General features: G+C 43.1%; 1 protein-coding gene across 1 annotated transcript; it reads left to right on the top strand.

Annotated features, from left to right (window-relative positions):
- Positions 1-1,359: 1,359 nt before the first annotated feature.
- dmap1 (DNA methyltransferase 1 associated protein 1) lies at positions 1,360-18,998 on the top strand. The gene is made up of 11 exons (XM_017722370.2): positions 1,360-1,514; positions 5,228-5,349; positions 6,716-6,807; positions 7,190-7,385; positions 8,435-8,593; positions 9,951-10,118; positions 11,278-11,463; positions 12,179-12,250; positions 14,018-14,090; positions 15,781-16,067; positions 18,279-18,998. The coding sequence occupies exons 2-11, from the start codon at positions 5,251-5,253 to the stop codon at positions 18,336-18,338; spliced, it is 1,392 nt and encodes a 463-aa protein (XP_017577859.1). The 5' UTR covers positions 1,360-1,514; positions 5,228-5,250; the 3' UTR covers positions 18,339-18,998.
- The last annotated feature ends 814 nt before the right edge of the window (positions 18,999-19,812 follow it).

The following is a 19,812-nucleotide window of genomic DNA, read 5'->3' as shown; positions in this document are numbered from 1 at the left end:
CGGGAGGAGGGGCTTTACTGCTAGAGCGGGATGATTGACGGGCGAGCGGAGCAGCTCATTGGCTGTTCGCGCTCACTGACGTCATGGCCCTACATGAGGCGCCGTTTTAAACGCCTACAGCTCGAGTTTAAAAGCTCTTTAAATATAACAGCGGTGTTCAGGACATGAGTGCGTTCTTTTACAGTAAAAATGTTCCAGCGTTTATAAACTGTGATTTTACTCAAACGCTCCATATCAACCCGCTCATTTTAGACTCGCTCGGGAGCGCCCTCTAGCGTTCGAGAAACCTGGAAGAGATTGCAGAGCGGGAATTCTCCTCTCTACAAGTTCTCTGATACACACACACACACATATTCTAAACTGCTTATCCTTCTTGGTGGGGGTTGCTGGAGTCAGTGGTCATCGGGCGGAAGGCAGGACACACCCTGGACAGGTCGCCAGTCCATCGTCCATCGCAGGGCAGACAGACACATTCACTCACACCTAGGGGCAATGTAGCATGTCCAATTGGCCTGACTGTCTTTGGACTGAGGGGCGAAACCGGAGAACCCGGAGGAACCCCATGCAGACACGGGGAGAACATGCAAACTCCACACAGAGAGGACCCTGATCACCCGGCCAGGGAATCGAACCCAGGCCCTCCTCGCTGTGAGGCACCCTTCTCTGACGCATTGTGTGTGTGTGTGTGTGTGTGTGTGTGTGTGTGTGTGTGTGTGTGTGTGTGTGTGTGTGTACACTTGCTTAACCCACTACAGTGTATGAAAAGAAAAGATGCTTCATACATAAGATGTTAACTGAATTTACACAATAATGCCAAAACATTCTAATGTTTACATTTCTGTGTAAATGATGGTCTGGAGCAGACAAACAGACTATGCTGGCGATAGTTTTTATTGATGTCTTTAAGTTATTTACCTGATTAAGTGACCCTTATTAGTCCCACAATGGGGAAGTTTCACCTCCGCATTTAACCCATCCGTGAAGTGAAACACCACATACACACTAGTGAACACACACACTAGGGGGCAGTGAGCACACTTGCCTGAAACGGTGGGCAGCCCAATCCACAGCACCCAGGGACAGTTGGGGGTTAGGGGTCTTGCTCAAGGACACCTCAGTCATGTGCTGTTGGTTCTGGGGCTCAAACCAGTGACCTTCTGGTCACAGGGCCGGTTCCTTATCCTCCAGCCCACGACTGCCCCCATAAATGTGACGTGAAGGACAGTTTTACCCATGTCTAAAATCTCCTTTATCTTTACATACATATTTGAACATGTAACACACACACACACACACACACACACGCACGCCGTTACAGACCTAGACTGGCCTCGAGTCTAGACCCCTGCTTCAGCAACCCAGAGAGAGCCCGGTAGGGCCTCCACACCGCTAGGGGGCGAACAGGCGCACTATATCGAGGAGCCGGTCGCGAAGAAAGAAGAATCGCTTCGTTAGCTACCTTAGCTAGCAACGAAGCAGACAACAACAGTAAGCACCTGGATAAAAGAGCTCAGGTAAGCGCGAGTGTTAGATAATTTATGTATGTATCCATTAGGAATGTTTTCGGGAAAGCGTAAAGCGCTTGTTCATGAAAACAAGGCAAATAATTTGTCTATTTCCGCGCGTTAGCTTGTTTGCTAAGTTAGCCCCCCGTTCATTGTAACGGGCGGTTTGTGTCTGAGGCTAAATCAGCGATTAAATTAGAGCTCGAAATATCTACGGGTGTCATTTAACTCGGGCGCTCACAATTTGAATGAATTAAGGAGCTCCTTGTACGAAGTCGAAGAGTCATAGTCGGGTTTCCCGTTCCACCTTAAATAATGCCGCGGTTACGTTCTCGTTCTGGCGCCTGTGCGACCGACAGGATGAAAACACAGCGCAGTTTAAGGTGGAACGGGAAATTCGAGAGCCTCGGCTTCGTGCTTAGTTACGGATAATTAGAGATACTGGGGTATTTTAATATTCCCGTTATTACTGAGGGATATTTAGCGTAGAGGATTTACTGGATTTGTATATTACATGCGTTTACATGTATGTTTATATTTATTTGCTGTTCAATTCTCTCAGCTGTAGCGACATGCTGTATACAGCTAGCGTTAGTGAAGGTAGCTCAGTACTCCAGTACTTTACGTTGTGTACTGCATATTTCATGTTATAAAATAGTGTTATAGTATATCATGAAAAAAACTTGTATCTCCGTTTTGTATCTTTCGTTTTTCATAATTTGACAATTTGAAAATACCTGTTGCCCTTTACACTGTGCTTACATTAAAAGTAAAGTAAGTTTGTTTCTTCTCCTGTAAAGTTACCATTTTGGAGATATGAGATTATGAGATTTTCTTCCGACAACAGCAAAATATTTTTTTTGTATTTTTTAATTTATTGGACTTAATCTTATGTTGACACCTGCACCAAGAGACGTTCCACTGATGGCAAATATGATTCTGATCCATCCCTCGTCAATCAGTAAAATGCTCTGGTCCTACTTTTCTCAACTCAACACAATCCAGTAAGATTCACTTGCAGGAGAATAGGAACTAAAATTTTAATGAAAATGTCACATTCTGTCACAAAAAGCTTTTCTGAGTGTATTGTGCATGATGTCAGTATGTAGAAACACTTGCAAACTGCGTGTTTGATTAGAGAGTGTGTTTAGTCCTCTTTGAGTTGGATAATTACACTATATTGCCAGAAGTTTTCACTCACCCATCCAAATCACTGAATTCAGGTGTTCCAGTCACTTCCATGGCCGCAGGTGTGTAAAGCCGAGCCCCTCGGCCTGCAGACTGCTTCTACAGACATTAGTGAAAGAATGGGTCGCTCTCAGGAGCTCAGTGAATTCCAGCGTGGTACCGTGATCGGACGCCACCTGTGCAGCAAGTCCAGTCGTGAAATTTCCTCACTACTAAATATTCCACAGTCAACTGTCAGTGGGATTATAACAAAGTGGAAGCGATTGGGAACGACAGCAACTCAGACACGAAGTGGTCGGCCACGTAAAATGACAGAGCGGGGTCAGCGGATGCTGAGGGGCATAGAGCACAGAGGTCACCGACTTTCTGCAGAGTCCATCACTACAGACCTCCAAACTTCATGTGGCCTTCAGATCAGCTCAAGAACAGCGTAGAGAGCTTCATGGAATGGGTTTCCATGGCCGAGCAGCTGCATCCAAGCCTTACATCACCAAGCGCAATGCAAAGCGTGGACTGCAGTGGTGTAAAGCGCCGCCACTGGAGACTAGAGTGACCAATCACACTTCTCCGTCTGACAATCCGATGGACGAGTCTGGGTTTGGTGGTTGCCAGGAGAACGGTACTTGTCTGACTGCATTGTGCCGAGTGTAAAGTTTGGTGGAGGGGGGATCATGGTGTGGGGTTGTTTTTCAGGAGTTGGGCTCGGCCCCTTAGTTCCAGTGAAAGGAACTCTTAAAGCTTCAACACCAAGAGATTTTGGACAATTTCACGCTCCCAACTTTGTGGGAACAGTTTGGGGACGGCCCCTTCCTGTTCCAACATGACTGAGCACCAGTGCACAAAGCAGGTCCATAAAGACACGGATGAGCCAGTTTGGTGTGGAAGAACTTGACTGGCCTGCACAGAGTCCTGACCTCAACCCCATAGAACACCTTTGGGATGAATTAGAGCGGAGACTGTGAGCCAGGCCTTCTCGTCCAACATCAGTGTCTGACTTCACAAATGCGCTTCTGGAAGAACGATCAGAAATTCCCATAAACACACTCCTAACTCTTGTGGAAAGCCTTCCCAGAAGAGTTGAAGCTGTTATAGCTGCAAAGGGTGGGCCGACATCATATTAAACCCTATGGATTAAGAATGGATTGCCACTCAAGTTCATATGCGTGTGAAGCCAGATGAGCGAATACTTTTGGCAGTATAGTGTAGAATGAGTGTCTGGATACTTTTGGACAGACAGCTGATCTCTATTAGATGGCATGTGATCTCTGTCTAGACAGCGTTTCATAGCAGCACAGCTCAGTGATCATAATAACATTTAAACACATGCTGTTTTTCTCTTTTAGGATTTGGGAAATTCCACCAAAGTTTCTACGCAATTAACCTTTCCTTGATCTGTGTTCTGGTACCGGGACGCTTTTGTCTGAGCATTCACTTCCATTTTTATTTGTCGTTTTCTTTTATGCATGAAGTGGTGCAGTAATACGGTGATGTAATATGGTTTGAAAGCTTGATATGACTGGATTTGATTCCTGCAAAACATTTTATGACCCGTTACTCACAGCAGTTACAGCCTCACCACATTCCACAGATGCCATAACCCGAAGGGCTGTTTGGAAGTATGTGGTCTTTATAACACGACAAGAGTCAGAGAGCAGTTTAGAGATCTGACAGTCAGGCATAAATAAACTCCTCCATTCTAGCCTCTCTTACTCTGTGTCAGTAAATCATGAAATTATTCTGATGGCTGGGAAACAAAACTTGAGTGTTCCCTTTCAAACGAGACCAAGATCTTGATGGTATCCCAAAGTATGTGGGAACAGCGCTCCTTTTACTTTGGAAATGCCATGTGCATCAAAAATGGGATGATGGTAAACAGTTAAGATGTAAACAGAGTTTTCATCTGTTTCACCTGTTGTACCTTTATTATTGGTTTGTTTATTGTTATTCTTATTTTAATTATTATTTTATTATTTTAATTATTTTTTTTGTTTACTTTTTGATCTTATTCTTTTTTGATTTTTTTTTTTTTTGTTAACTTTTACATTTTAGCTAAGTTTTAATTATTGTTTTGTATTTTTGTGTTTTTATAGTGTTTCCTTTTTCATACTTGCCTGATTTCAGTCATTTTTGAGACGACTGAGATGAGGGTCACCCTCAACGCTTTTCGAGATTAAATAAAGGTTGATTGATTGATCATCAGAGCGATTTGGTGTGAAACGCTCTGCTCTAGAGAAACGTGCTCACACTGGTGGTGATGGGAACCAGACGTCCACATCTAAAAGTTCCCTCACAAAAAGTTACTACATGAAATGATGATGAATTCGCTGCCTGATGACTGAGACGCTGTTTTATGATAGTTGTAAGATGGTTTTGTTGGTTTTCCCCAGAAGACTCCTGTAGGTTTACTGGTGGTTTTGGATAGTAAATGAAATGTCTGCATTTGTGTCATTGTGACGTCTGGTTCCTATCACCCCCACTGTAAAGAAGTCAGTCAGTCAACCTTTTCACCACAAACCAACTTTGTTTACTTCTAGGCCAGTGTTATTCTACAGAGATCATGACTACCGGTGCTGACGTGAGAGACATTCTGGAGTTGGCAGGAGGAGACAATGATGCAGGACCCATCAGCAAGAAAGATATCATCAACTCAGACAAGGTAAAGCTTAGGGGTGCGGGAAAAATCCATTCTTGGATGCATTGCGATGCAGACGTGGACGATTCTGAATCGATTCACAAACATTCAGTTTTCTAAATTTTAATTTATAACGTAACGTTGACGGAAGACAAAGGACGGAACCTGGAAGTGCGGTAGTGCAGCGCCCGGGCAGTCTGTGAGGAGCACATAACACCAACACAACCGGAAGAGCGAGAAATCCGACCGGCTCCCTCTGCATTAGAAGGTTGGATCAGGAGTCGCAACCCAAATGTTAAAGAGACTTTTTTCCTTTCTACAAAAATCAAACCGCCTTGAGAGCCTCACCGTTTACTGTCCGGTGTGTCTCGGTGTGCCGATGTCCGAGTACAGGCTGACAAATCTAAACGCAGATTTACTCTGCTCTGCTTTGAGCTTTAGCTCAGCTGTAGCGGCTTTCCTCTCATCACTGCCAGGAAACTTTTCCTCGGATGTTGAACGATTTACTGTAGAATGTCTCTCAACGTTCGACTGTTTTACGAGGCTGAAGTCTCGTCTCATTCTCCAGCTTCTTGTCTGAATTTTCCTGCTCCACCTTAAATTCTGCACCATATAAGGTGGACTGGGAAAATTCGGAAGAGAAGCGTCTTCATTTTCACAACTTTTCAGTGTTTTACAGGCTCTCATTGCAGATTTAACATTCCAGGAAACCAAGTCTGTTAGTCTCCAGATGTTCGTCTTACATCTGTCTGCTGCTTCGTAGCTACTAGCCAGGCGGGACTGCGTTGCTATATGACCTACAGTCTGCGTCGGTTCTCAGTCATTGAGAACCAGGGCTTTCATGCTATATTGCGCGCTTTGGAGCCGAGATCCAGCAATCGGCGGCCCTTTCTGCAATGAGACCAGAACCAGTTATAGACTCACTAAAGAAAACGGGCAGGACGGCTGTAACGTGCTGCGTGATCATCCACAGGATCTTATTTCACCGTAACAGCGCATTTTATCACAGATGAGTGGCAGCAGCGCCTCATGTGCTCCAAACAAGAGCAGTGAGTGAGAGCCTTCCAGTTCAGCCACATCACCTCCCTTTGTTTTATTAATAAAAGATATTGGAAGTAAATTCATTATGGATCATTACAGATACTATGCTTTAAAAAGTACCAAGTCCTCAGAGAGTGAGAAAAAAGAAATCCTTTGTAGGAAAAAAAGTGCAACGATAATGTTTTTATAATCGCATCGCAGCCTCGAATCGAATCGTGAGGTGCCCAGTAGTAAAACTGCTTAGACTCCTGGTTACTGCTGTGTAGCACAGGTGACGTTTCTCTCACTGATCCACAGGAGTGTGTAAGTGGTCAGATAAATTTACATTATCTGCGTTGTTTACTTTCAGAAAAAGGCCAAGAAATCCACAGAGACGCTGACCTTCAAGAGGCCAGAGGGGATGCACAGAGAAGTCTATGCTTTGCTGTACTCCGACAAAAAGTAAGAACACGACCCTCACGTGGTCCAGGAACATTCCACTGCTGTTTAAACGTTTGTGTATCGGGAACGCCAGTCTCTGCGAGGAGCGCTGGGTTTGTGGTGCGGATCTGAACTGAACTGCTCGTTACAAGAGACCAACTCTTAGTTTCTTTCTTTCCGTTTCTCTGATTCTCTTTTTCTCTCTTCTCCATTCGCGCTTTCTTTGTTTCTGTCTCACTTTTCTCTTGCAAAATTTTTCCACTGTCTCTCTTCCTCTCTTTCTCTCTTTTTCTGTTTCTCTCTCCTACCTTTCTTTCTGTCTTCTCTTTTTTTCTATTTCTCTCTTTCTTCTTCTTCTTCTTCTTCTTCTCCTTCTTCTTCTTGCTCTCTCTCTCTCTTGCAGGGACGCTCCCCCACTGTTGCCCAGTGACACCACCCAGGGTTACCGGACGGTGAAGGCGAAGCTGGGCTGTAAGAAGGTCAGGCCATGGAAGTGGATGCCTTTCACCAACCCGGCCAGGAAAGATGGAGCCATCTTCCATCACTGGAGACGAGCAGTGGAAGAGGGGAAGGACTACCCTTTCGCCCGCTTCAACAAGGTGGGGATGAACGAGGGAGCGAGAGAGTGTCGTGTTCAGTCATGCAGAGAAAGGAAAAGAGAAACGGAGATGCAGAGAGAGGCAGATGCCATATAAGGAAGCTAATAACTAGGATGTGAGCATTCTTGTCTGTGAAGGTTTATCTTCCACTTTATTTTCTCTCTCTTATTTTTCCCTAAAGCCCATTTGTAATCTTTCACAGGAAGTCAAACTTTTTTCAAAAACTCCTCCCGCCTTCAAAATGCGTCATCAGAATGGGGTCTTTAAACCAGATACTTTTTGCTCTGGAGACTACAGGACCACTGCTGTTGGTGGATATTTTCAACAGACGCATCAGTGATTTGTGGGTTTTTTTTTTTTGTTTTTTTTTTGCTGGAGTGTCCCTTTAAGTCTGATTGATGTAAATTAATTGGCTGCCTTATAATGTTCCCCGTTCAAACAGCAGTCTGGTCTCAAACACTGCTTATAACTTTAGTGTGAATGGATGGAAACCATATAAGCATATAAGCTTCTTAACGTGGAATTCGACCATCCATCCATTTTTTTTTAAGCCGCTTCTCCCTCAGGACAGGTCGCCAGTCCATCGCAGGGCAGGCAGACAGACATACACAATCACAGGGGTAATTTAGCATGTCCAATTGGCCTGACTGCATGTCTTTGGACTGTGGGAGGAAACCGGAGACACGGGGAGAACACCACACAGAGAGGACCCTGATCACCCGGCCGGGGAATCAAACCCAGGCCCTCCTTGCTGTGAGGCGACAGCGCTACCCACCACGCCACCCTTTGGAATTTGACCAGTTTTACGAATTTTGTGTGTTAGGCAGGTAATTGTGTTGTTTATTTTTGTAATTTTTTACTTTCTGTACTGGGAGAAGGAGCTTTGTCCTTCTCCTAAACACGTGCCTGGTCAAAGAGAGAACTCTTAATTTGATTCTGTATATTCACAGGAGAGGCTGGAGAGCAGGACTGCGATTGGTTTGATACTAAAGGTGTTGCAGACTGTGACTGTTAGGGTGAAATGACTCACTCAGCCATTTCTCTTCCAGACTGTCCAGGTGCCTGTTTACTCTGAACAGGAGTATCAGATGTATCTCCATGATGATGGCTGGACTAAAGCGGAGACGGATCACCTGTTTGACTTGTGCAAGCGATTTGACCTGCGATTCATCGTTATCCACGACCGCTATGACCACCAGCAGTACAGAGTAAATAATACCCTTCATACTTCTGTATAGTAAAGACTGTGTCCTTACAGTTTACTTGCGCTCTGTCTCTGAATAGGGTTATATTTATTACTATATAAGCTTCTTGAAAGGGAAATCCACCAGTTTTGCTCAGTCTTTGGCTGCGTTCACGTTACAAGCCTCCTTGCTCAGATCCGTTCTCTCTGACTCGATGGTTCACACTGGTTTAGGTAAGAGATTCAAATCCATCATTAATGTGATGAACCTGCGTCTGAAATGACCTCATGAGCTCGTCCTGCTCAGTAACGTCATGTGACTGAATCACTGCATCATCAGCACAAACTAACGAGCAGAACGAGCTTCGCTGAGAAGATCATTAACTCTGATCAGCTCTCAGCTTCATTATTAGATCCAGACGAAGGAGGAGAAGGTGAGATGAGCTGCTTTTCCACCGTTTACAGGCTTTGATGTCTGTTCGGCGCTGCTGCCATGGTAACGCTGAGTGATAGCGCAGCGGGAATAAAGGACATGAATTCCGATCTGAGCGTCACGTTAAGGTCTTATGGTCACGAATCAGATACGTATCTGATCTGGGACCACATATAAAAGTGGCTCAGGTCGGATTTGAAAAGATCAGCTTTGTGTCCACACAGCCCTGAAAACGCCAGATCTGAGGCACATTAGGGCAAAAAATATTTACACCGCTTTAATTACAACCTGGTAATGTGAATGTAGCATTTGAGATGCAAGCAAAGTCATTCAGAGTAGGTTGATGTATAATTATTAGAGAAACTTACCGACTTGGAGACTTGCCACTCTTTAGAGTGGTGGTTGTGATGTCTGTGAGGCAAATATACCCAATTTATTTGCTGTCCAAAACCACCAATGAACCTACACAGGTCTTCTGAGTTTTAGAGTTGTTGATGATGATGATGATGATGATGATGATGATGCTAAAGTACTGGAAAATTTTAAATACTAAAACAGCCCCCTAAAAAAAGTTATTGAAAAAAAAGTTTGGCATTGAAAGCCCTGTATGTACCACTTTACCATGAAAGGATTGGGGAAAAAAAAACATTGTCTGGCAATATTACAAGACTATCATAAAATAATCTTTCAGGCAGGGGATTTATAACCATTTATGTAATGACTTTCTGTGAAGGAGCTTTTATAGGTAACTTCCAAGTTTCATCTTGAATGAAACATTTAACACCAAACTCTGATGATTTTGTTTATATCATAACCATTTAAAGAATTCCCCTTTAACATTTTTTTAAAGCTGTCCTTCTCTCTTCTTACAAGTAGGGCTTGTGTCCATTTCCATATTGTCTTGAGAATATAATTTAATATATGCTAACAATTTTACTGTTTTTTCCAGAAACGTTCTGTGGAGGACCTGAAGGAACGTTATTATAATATCTGTGGGAAGCTGACGAAGGTTCGTGCCGTTTCCGGCACAGAGCCCAAAATCTACATCTTCGACGCAGGTCATGAGAGACGCAGGAAAGAACAGCTGGAGAGACTCTTTAGCCGTACACCTGAACAGGTACACGCTCACCTGAGCTTAGTAAAAGATTAGGCTGAAGGGAAATTCCAGAGATTTTTCAGGTTTTCTGCATCGTTGAGATGTAAAGAGGAATTCCGAGTGAAGGTGTTATTGCATGAAATAGTTGCATTTAGATCAACGTACCAACTCAGATTGTATTTTTACAGTGGTGGGGAAAGGAACCAGGGGTCGTCATGACTACAACACAAATATAGACCGTTTGTTAAGTATCCGTAACCACCAGTGAACTTTAAAAAGCGGGCCAGTAGCTTGTTCCAGAACCAGAAAGTAATATCTCAAACATTACAGTGTATTCATAGTGTATTTATTTCATGTAATAACTTTCTGTGACAATAAACTCTTCAGACATGTGGTGCCTATCACCCCCGCTGTGAACAATTCAGACTCAGAGTAGTCCAGAATGACTTTCTTTACATCTTAACCATTAAATTTAGAAAAATCAGTTGAATTCTACACTAATTCCCTCTCCTCTGCTTTAGTAACCACCTTCGATAGCTGAATATTATTGTAAAAGGTTGCTCTTGCAGAAGGATTTTTTTTTAGCATTAGGAGTGTCTAAATGCTGTGTAGCCTGTAGGGGGCAGTGTTTCCCAATACTTTAAGTCCTCAGAGAGTTTCTTTATGGTTTGTGTGTCAGATAACTGTCTAGAAACTTCACTTTTCTGAAAGATAAAATGTGCTTCAACATATGGTTTTATCTTGGTTATTCTGTTTTCTTCTGTTCAGAATAATAAAGGGGAAGGTACTTCGAGAACGTCTTCACAAGGGAACACTGCCTTGAATTCAAACATGAAATATTTCCCCCTAAGGTTTAGGATATTTATGCGCTTTACATGCAGACTAAGCCTGTTCTTGAAATTTAATTTAAGCATTTAAAGTGAAATTGTCCCCATTTATTTCTGAAATTTTCAGAATGGTAACATTTTTAACTTTGAATGGAGTTTAATGGGATTTATTTAAAATCATTTTGGACCATTTTGATCATGACATTTTAGAACGTTGACTTGTTCAAATTTTTTAAAAACAAATTTCGACAAAGGAAAAAAGAAGAAATTGAAAAATTGACCCCCAATTTTTTTTTTTGTCCTTTTTTTTTTGCACTTTCTTTCGATGCTAATGACATCCTTCTTTCATGTAGGTGGCAGAGGAGGAGTACCTGATCCAGGAGCTGAGGAAGATCGAGACGCGCAAGAAGGAGCGGGAGAAGAAGGCGCAGGATCTGCAGAAGCTGATCACGGCGGCCGACAGCACCACAGAAATGCGCAGAGCCGAGCGCAAGGCTACCAAAAAGAAACTTCCGCAGAAAAGAGAGACAGAGAAACCGGTAATAGCCACGATACTATGCTGCATAAGCAACACAGAGCAGTTTATGGTGGAGCAAAGGAGAACTGGTCATTTATAGGATCTAGTTTAATCGAAAGTCATCCTTCCTACGCTTTTTAGTCTGTGTTTAATAACAGTTAGTAGCTGAGAAGGCAAGTGGGACAAGGAGAATTTTGGAAATTTGGTGTTGAGACAGTCATTCCAAAATATTAATGTATTAAGTATTTAAAACTCTGCTGTGACTGTGTTTACACTGGCATTTTCAGTGTATCAGGATCACATTCTCTATGAGCTAGAGGATTACAGAGCCTTGCCGCATCTTCACAGACATAAAAATGGCTCAGAACTTCAGACTGAAGCAGAGCCTCAAACTCCAGTGCACACACACCCTGCCTGCTTCATAGAGTTTCAGTTTCTGAGAGCTTTAGCTGAATGGGCCGTTACCCCATGTTACATCCATGTCTTTAAGCACTGTCTTAAAGAGAAATGATGTGATGTGTTAAGTATAAAACCAGGGCTGGAGTTCTGGATAAAGGACTGGAACACAATGCATGCAACAAGGGGAAATTCTGCCTGTCAGTGTCGCACAGTGTGTTCCCAGCTTTAGAACACAGTATTTCATTTGTCGTAAGTGTAGTTGTACCTGCCAGTCGAATATTAGCCCAGACAATCTTATTACTCATTTTAAATGAATTAATTGCTGTATCCTCTTTTAGGCTGTACCTGAAACTGCAGGAATCAAATTCCCTGACTTCAAGTCAGCAGGAGTCTCATTGCGAAGCCAGAGGGTGAGTCCAGCATGCACCCATCAGCACACATTAGCCTCAATTCCAGCTGTCTTTAGTTCATCAGAAACGTCTGGATTTGCTACCGTTTTACTATATTATAGAGTGGAATTGAATCAGTTTAATTTCCTGTATATATCATTTCCAGCATTATCCAGTGTCTCAGCTTGCGCTGCTCTCCGACCAATGTGGACATTCAAATGTCGTAACTCCTGTGTCGGCACATTTCAGTTAAAAGGGCCATTGCCAGATTCTCTGAATGGATCTGATGAAACACTAGCCAGGTTTGCATGCACCCTGATCACAATCCGACTAATAGACTCTGAAAAAACTGATTGAAAGAGGTGGGTAATCCTGTAAATAATCAGATAAATAGAAGAATATTATCAGTGTAAAGGTCTGTATATGATTACATTCCCAATCGGAAAGTTTAAGTCCGTTCTGATCACGCGCGTCACGTCATAGTGAAAGTTTATACCGTTCAACATGGTGGAGCAGAAACTGTTCTGCAGAGGAGATGAAGTTTATGCTCTGAGATTTAAAAGGCGGCGGCGCAACGGATGTCCAGCTTATGTGTCTCACATCTTCCTCTCTGCCTACATGTGAAGGACGTTTTCCATAATCTGACGTCATTTTAAAGTAATTAAAAAAGCACTGCTCGCTGCTGTTCATCTCACTCTGACTTGACTCGCGTGATACTAATTGTCATGGTAACGTCATTTTTACACGACCATTTTCCAACTTCTCTTTATTCCTTAGACTTAAACAGGCTGCTCTGATGTGGAATATCTAAATGAGCATCATAGAAACAGTGAATTCAAAATGGACTGCTTTGCAGCATTATTTCTGTATATGGCCTGGAGAGTGAATAATGTATTTTAAAACTTTTTATAGTGTTTACACGTTACTTTAAACTGCTTTATTGAGGTAGGAAATTCCATAAAATGGGCTATTTAAAGGAAAAGCATCAGATTGGTATTGGCCATTACTCAAGCTCTGAATATCAGTATGGGTTGTGCCATTTCTAGTTCCAAGCCACGGAGATCGATTCCAACTTCAAACTCAAGACGCAGTGCGTGGAGTTGCCTTCCGTCGCTGCTGCTGAGTTTCTGAGCTTGTTTATGTCTCCCTCCGCTGGCTAAAGGGTCATTTATTAACAGCGTCTCAGGTAGAGCAATGCCCCCAAAGTGAGCGCATTCTTCATAAAGACTGATGAAGGCGAGTCGCTCTTTGCGGTGCACATTAAGAGATGCGCTCGTAGTGTATGACTCAGACGTGGCCACTGAGCTGTTGGTCTTGATTCGGGTGGCTAAACCCGTTTGGAAGTGAGTTCTGTGGGTATTACGAGTAAAAGATGCCCTCATTTTTATTTCACAGCACTCAGTTCGTTCCTTCATGTAGTCTTTTGAGCTTAAAGGTACTAATGACCCTGCTGCTCAACCTCATGGAATTCAGATATGCAATTTTGTCCTATCTATCGGTTTATCTATTTGTCTTGTACCCATGCATAAGATGAAACTATGAGTTTATAGATCACGTATATCTATAGCATATGTGTATGTAACCAAAACCCGCTCGAAGTAAAGCTGTGGAAGTTATTTATTTACATAATGACTTGTTTTTTATATATTGTATGACTTCAGATTGCCTATGAATTGAATGGGGTGAGGTTGATTTTGGTTTACTAAATGAACATCAACATGCATCAGTATACGTGTACTTTTTCTGTGGTCTGTGTTGATGAGTGAGTGTTGTGTCTCTGTGTTACAGATGAAGTTACCGAGCTCTGTAGGACAGAAGAAGATAAAGGCAATTGAGCAGATCCTCACTGAGCAAGGAGTGGGTGAGTACCGATTTAAAGGTCTAATGTTGTTTATTTCTTGCTTTCGAAATCACAATCTGTGTATTATCTTATACTCTTATATTAGATTTTACAAAATAGACTAGACATGGTTTATAACATTTTAAAAATCCCTTGCTCTATCACACCTCCATTAACTCGGGAACGTCTTTCTAATGAGCTGAATTAGTTGAATCAGGTGTGTTGGTGCAGGAAAAACACTAAAATGTGAAGTATCAGGATTGAAAATTGCCATCATATCTGATTTATCTTATTTAAAGGGTTGACATTTGGACCATTTTCTATTTATTTTTACACCGAATAAACAACAACAGTGAAATCAAAACCAAAGCTGACATTTCAAAGCTAGACTTGTCAGTCCTTTTCTTAAAACCAAGCTTTTCAGCTCCACAGTCTTTTCTGCTTCTGCTGCTGCTCGTCCAGCTTTCTTCTGTTCCCTCTTCCGCTCTTTTTTAAAAGGCACTCCCACTGCCAATGGCAGATCAGCATCAGCTGGCTCTGATTAAGGGCAGCATGAGAGGGACAGTGAGCTTGTTGCTCTGCCTCCCAATCACCGTCCCCACTCCCCAGCTCGACTGCCTGGGTCGAACATGAGGTGTAGTCCTCGCAGTGGAACAGGAGGCGGTGTTTGAGATGAAACTACCAATCAACAGCAAACAAAACACAAACAGTCCTTTAGCTGGCAGGGAGAAAACTCGGTGGCTTGAAACCACAGTGTAAAATCTCACGGCCCAGTCAAACTCCACTGCCGCAATATAAAGTCTCCACGCTTGTGTCCCATTTTATCTCTGCTACCAGGGTGAAAAGCCTCCTGGCTTGTGACTTAGTTGAACTCTTTAGCTGCAGTATTGAGTCTTCCGGCTCATGGCCCAGTTCAACTCAGCTACCAGAGTGAAAAGTCTGCCACCTCATGGCCCGGTCACACTCTGCTTCCGTGGTAAAAGATCTCCAGGTTTGCGGCTCCATCAAACTCTGCTACTGGGGTCCAAAGTCTCGGCTCGTAGCTCAGTTAGAATCTGCTGTAAAAAATCTCCCGGCTCGTGGCCCGGACAAACAACTCTACCAGTGAAAAGTCTTTTGACGAGTTCTTTGTTAACAGTGGAAAACTCCCAAACAAATTGGATGTACCACAAAAAGTACTAAACAAATAAACAAAGGCCGGTATAAACTGGCTGCCAAAATGCATGTGCGCACACACTAATATATAAATGTTACCCTTTATCTGCATGCCAGGTCATTTCTCTTAGTTTACAGGCTTTTCACAGATCTGTTGCAAACATTAAAATGGTTTGATGAACCAAAATGAGTCTCTTTCTTTCTTTTTAAGACTTTCTAAACAGGATCTTCAAAAAATGCCACCTGAAGGTTTGTTCGTCCTCCCAGTCCTGAAGTACCTCTGATCTGAAGAATTTCTTGCCCTGATTTTTGCTCTGAATCAAGTGTGGCTTTCAACTTTCAACCCACGGTTCCTCTCAGTTTTAGCTGTTCCCTGCCCTGACACAACTGATCCAAATCAGTAGCTGTTTATTAAGTGTATTTGAAACTGTGCAGGCCAGTTATTGGAGTTGAAAACTGCTGTCATTGAGAACACTAAGCATTGGTGTGCAGTTGTACAGTAGACAAGATTGACTCATACTGACCCTGCCTGATTTTCTCTCATTTTCTGCTGTAGATTTGAATCCCATGCCCACTGAGGAGATTGTGCAGATGTTCAACGAGCTCCGCAGCGACCTGGTCCTCGTCTACGAGCTCAAACAGGCCCACAGTAACTGTGAGTATGAACAGCAGATGCTGCGGCACCGCTACGACGCTCTGCTGAAGGCAGGGGGTGCTGTGACACCCCAGAGTGAGAGTGGCGGGGTCCCCGACAGCCAAGCTTGGCCTGGACCTGATGACATCAAAACAGAAGCCAAGGAGCAGATTATCGATGTGGTGGGAGCGCCACTCACGCCCAACTCGGTAAGCAGACAAAACGACTTAATCATTGAACTGCAGGTTTTTGCTCACTAGATCCCATCAAATTGGCTTTTTACAAAGTTTTGGATTTGGATTTTGTCAGGGACTTTTACGAAACATTCCTCTAAGGATCACAACAAATACAATACAACAAAATCGCACGGTCATTATCATAATCCTGACCCTGAACGTGTAACCAGCTCTCCTGATCACCCACCACAGATGCCCAACTGCACACAGCATATATATATACCCCAATTCCAATGAAGTTGGGACGTTGTGTAAAACGTAAATAAAAACAGAATACGATGATTTGCAAATCCTTTTCAACCGATATTCAATTGAAAACACTACAAAGACGAGATATTTAATGTCCAAACGGATGAACTTTATTGTTTTTTGCAAATATTCACTCATTTTGAATTTGATGCCTGCAACACGTTCCAAGGAAGTTGGGACAGGGGCAACAAAAGACTGGGAAAGTTGAGGAATGCTCAAAAAACGAAGCCACATATCAACACCACCCAGAAACACCGCCGACTTCTCTGGGCCCGAGCTCATCTGAGATGGACTGATGCAGAGTGGAAAAGTGTCCTGTGGTCTGACGAGTCCACAGTTCACACTGTTTCTGGAAATCATGGACGTCGTGTCCTCCGGGCCAAAGAGGAAAAGGACTGTCCGGATTGTTCTCAGCGCAAAGTTCAAAAGCCAGCATCTCTGATGGTGTGGGGGGTGTTAGTGCCCATGGCAGGGGTAACTTGCACATCTGTGAAGACCCCATTAATGCTGAAAGGTACATACAGGTTTTGGAGCAACATCTGCTGCCATCCAATCAGCGTCTTTTTCAGGGACGTCCTGCTTGTTTCAGCAAGACGATGCCAAGCCACATTCTGCACGTGTTACAACAGCGTGGCTTCGTAGTGAAAGAGTGCGGGTACTAGACTGGCCTGCCTGCAGTCCAGACCGTCTCCCATTGAAAATGTGCGGCGCATTATGAAGCACAAAATACGACCACAGAGACCCCGGAATGTTGAGCACCTGAAGCTGTACATCAAGTAAGAATGGGAAAGAATTCCACCTACAGAGCTTCAATAATCAGTGTCCTCAGTTCCCAAACGCTTATTGAGTGTTAAAGGAAAGGTGATGTAACACAGTGGTAAACACAACTTCTTTGGAACGTGTTGCAGGCATCAAATTCAAAATGAGTGAATATTTGCAAAAAACAACAAAGTTTATCTGTTTGAACATTAAATATCTCGTCTTTATAGTGTATTCAGTTGAATACAGGTTGAAAAGGATTTGCAAATCATCGTATTCGGTTTTTATTTGTTTTAACTTGTTTTAACTTTAACAAATAAACTCCCAACTTCATTGGATGTGTGTGTGTGTGTGTGTGTGTGTGTGTGTGTGTGTGTGTGTGTGTGTGTGTGTGTGTGTGTTTAAAAAAAAAAATATATATATATATATATATATATATAAACAAACGTATGTGTATTTATATGTATGTGTACACTAAACCAATATTAAATGTCACAAATATTATTGTTATCAGAAATGTCTAGTTAGTTTGAGCACAGTGAATGTTCCGGCAAAAAGCATGTTTATATAGCTATATTTATATTTTCAATGCAAGTCGAAGCAAAACATTTCACTTTTTGATCATTTATGATATAATGCGATTTAACAGCTGTGGTTAAATGGCTACATACAGAGAATTTTAGAATTTCTTTTGCTGATTGTTTGTGATTACACAGATGAAATTCAAGGCTACACTTATTATGCTGTTATATTTGCTTGCATTTAAAATCTGAAACTCTGCTCTTTAAGATTTAGTGGAATAGAGCTTTCAGTGTCTGTCAGTGCTTTTAGCACTTTTGCCATCAGCTCATTTTTCACAAGCTTGCTGTTTTTCTGTTTTTCTGAGATGAAATGTGACTGATCTTTTATATAGGCAAACAAGAAAGGCGCAGAAGCTTGTACTGAATAAAGCCAACAGCATCACTGACTGCTACAATTAATAGTTATTATAATTGCTATAGTTGAAAGCATAGATATTGTCGTAATGAAGATTCTGGTTCTTGAGATTTTTTGTGTGATTAAGCAGCTGCAATCTGTTACCCTGAAAATCTGCAGCTGTGAGCAGTTTTAAAGGTATATGATTTGCACCCGTGAGGTTTTGTTTGTTAAAACCAAATTCTCTGCTGCATTCCACAGCGCAAACGGCGAGAGTCTGCCTCCAGCTCCTCCTCCATCAAGAAGATGAAGAAACCTTGACATGGTTCACTTTTTAAAGGACATTTTTGGGAAGAAAGGGACGTTGTTGAGCAGTCTGCATCTCTGAGCATGGGGGTTTGTAGCGTGAGGTTGAGGGCATGGGCTGTTCATCACTTCAGCAACTGAAGATCAAGTACCTTCATCATTGACGTGGTCTTCACAGGCCTTCTGTTCTCTCCTTCTCAAGCCTTTCTGCTCTTCACTGTTTCTTCTGAAAGCCAGTCTTATCATCCTGTTCCTCTGCCGCCTTATCTTCACATTGTTATGCAGCTGTGGCGCAGGGTAAGCCTGCTGAGATCTGAATTGCTGGAGAAAAGATGAGAGGTCGAACACGTCTGGAATGGAGGAGCATATGGTGAATGTCATGGAAAGGGGCATGACTTGTATTCTATCTGTGTCTTGGTTTAGAAATAAACATTAACGTATTCCGTCCTCAGAGCTTAATGCCACATGCTCTTGTGAAAGTTGGACTGTTTTAGTTCGTGTGCCTACAAATGTTATTCTGCCAACCACGTCTCTTGGCTCTAGTCCCGACTCCCATTTCGGATTAATCTGGCTGAGATGCTGTAGCGCCCTCTACAGTCTGACTGCTGTATTCAGACCCAACACCTGGCTGTGAATCTCCATTAAGTAAAATCTAATAAATGTTGTGTGTTTCCACTTCTGGTGTTTTCCATGTTCTTGTGGATTTTTGCTGTTATTTTATGTGCAAAGTGGTTAATGGACCAGAGTTTTTAAGTCTAACTCTGTCCCACGTTCGCTTAGTCACTTTTGGTAAGCTAAAGATTATCCACAGTGGGGGTGCCTTTCGCATTCGGGTGGCTTTAGCCAGCATCGTTGCAAGCGAGGAAACCCACACCAGCGGGATCTGGGGATCTGCATGTAAGTTCTCATGTACAAAAGTATACATGTATTAAGTAAAAGCAGAGAATTGGTAGTAATGACAACTCTCACTTGCTAGCAACGTTCCCATCAAATTTCTGTGCAGACTGCAAACCATATTGTTATATTGTTTTGTTACATTATGTGTTCTTCTAGTCATCCTGTCACACTTTTGAGTGCTGTATAATCTGATCGGCTCACTGACCAATCGGCAAGCAGTAGCGGTAACGCTAACCAGTCAGGGCTCAGTAGCGGTAACGCTAACCAGTCAGGGCTCAGTAGCGGTAACGCTCACCGGTCAGGGCTCAGTAGCGGTAACGCTCACCGGTCAGGGCTCAGTAGCGGTAACGCTCACCGGTCAGGGCTCAGTAGCGGTAACGCTCACCGGTCAGGGCTCAGTAGCGGTAACGCTCACCGGTCAGGGCTCAGTAGCGGTAACGCTCACCGGTCAGGGCTCAGTAGCGGTAACGCTCACCGGTCAGGGCTCAGTAGCGGTAACGCTAACCGGTCAGGGCTAGGTAGCGGTAACGCTCACCGGTCAGGGCTCAGTAGCGGTAACGCTCACCAGTCAACGCTCACCGGTCAGGGCTCA

Source organism: Pygocentrus nattereri, chromosome 28, assembly GCF_015220715.1.
Source record: "Pygocentrus nattereri isolate fPygNat1 chromosome 28, fPygNat1.pri, whole genome shotgun sequence".
In the NCBI taxonomy this organism is placed as follows: domain Eukaryota; kingdom Metazoa; phylum Chordata; class Actinopteri; order Characiformes; family Serrasalmidae; genus Pygocentrus; species Pygocentrus nattereri.
The sequence above is the reverse complement of the archived record's forward strand: the minus strand, read 5'-3'. Positions and strand labels throughout refer to the sequence as shown.

Coding starts and splice junctions, on each gene's coding strand:
- dmap1 (XM_017722370.2), top strand. CDS start 5,251: ATGACTACCGGTGCTGACGTGAGAGACATTCTGGAGTTGGCAGGAGGA. Junction 8,594..9,950: donor ATGACCACCAGCAGTACAGA/GTAAATAATACC, acceptor TGTTTTTTCCAG/AAACGTTCTGTGGAGGACCT. Junction 16,068..18,278: donor CGCCACTCACGCCCAACTCG/GTAAGCAGACAA, acceptor TGCATTCCACAG/CGCAAACGGCGAGAGTCTGC.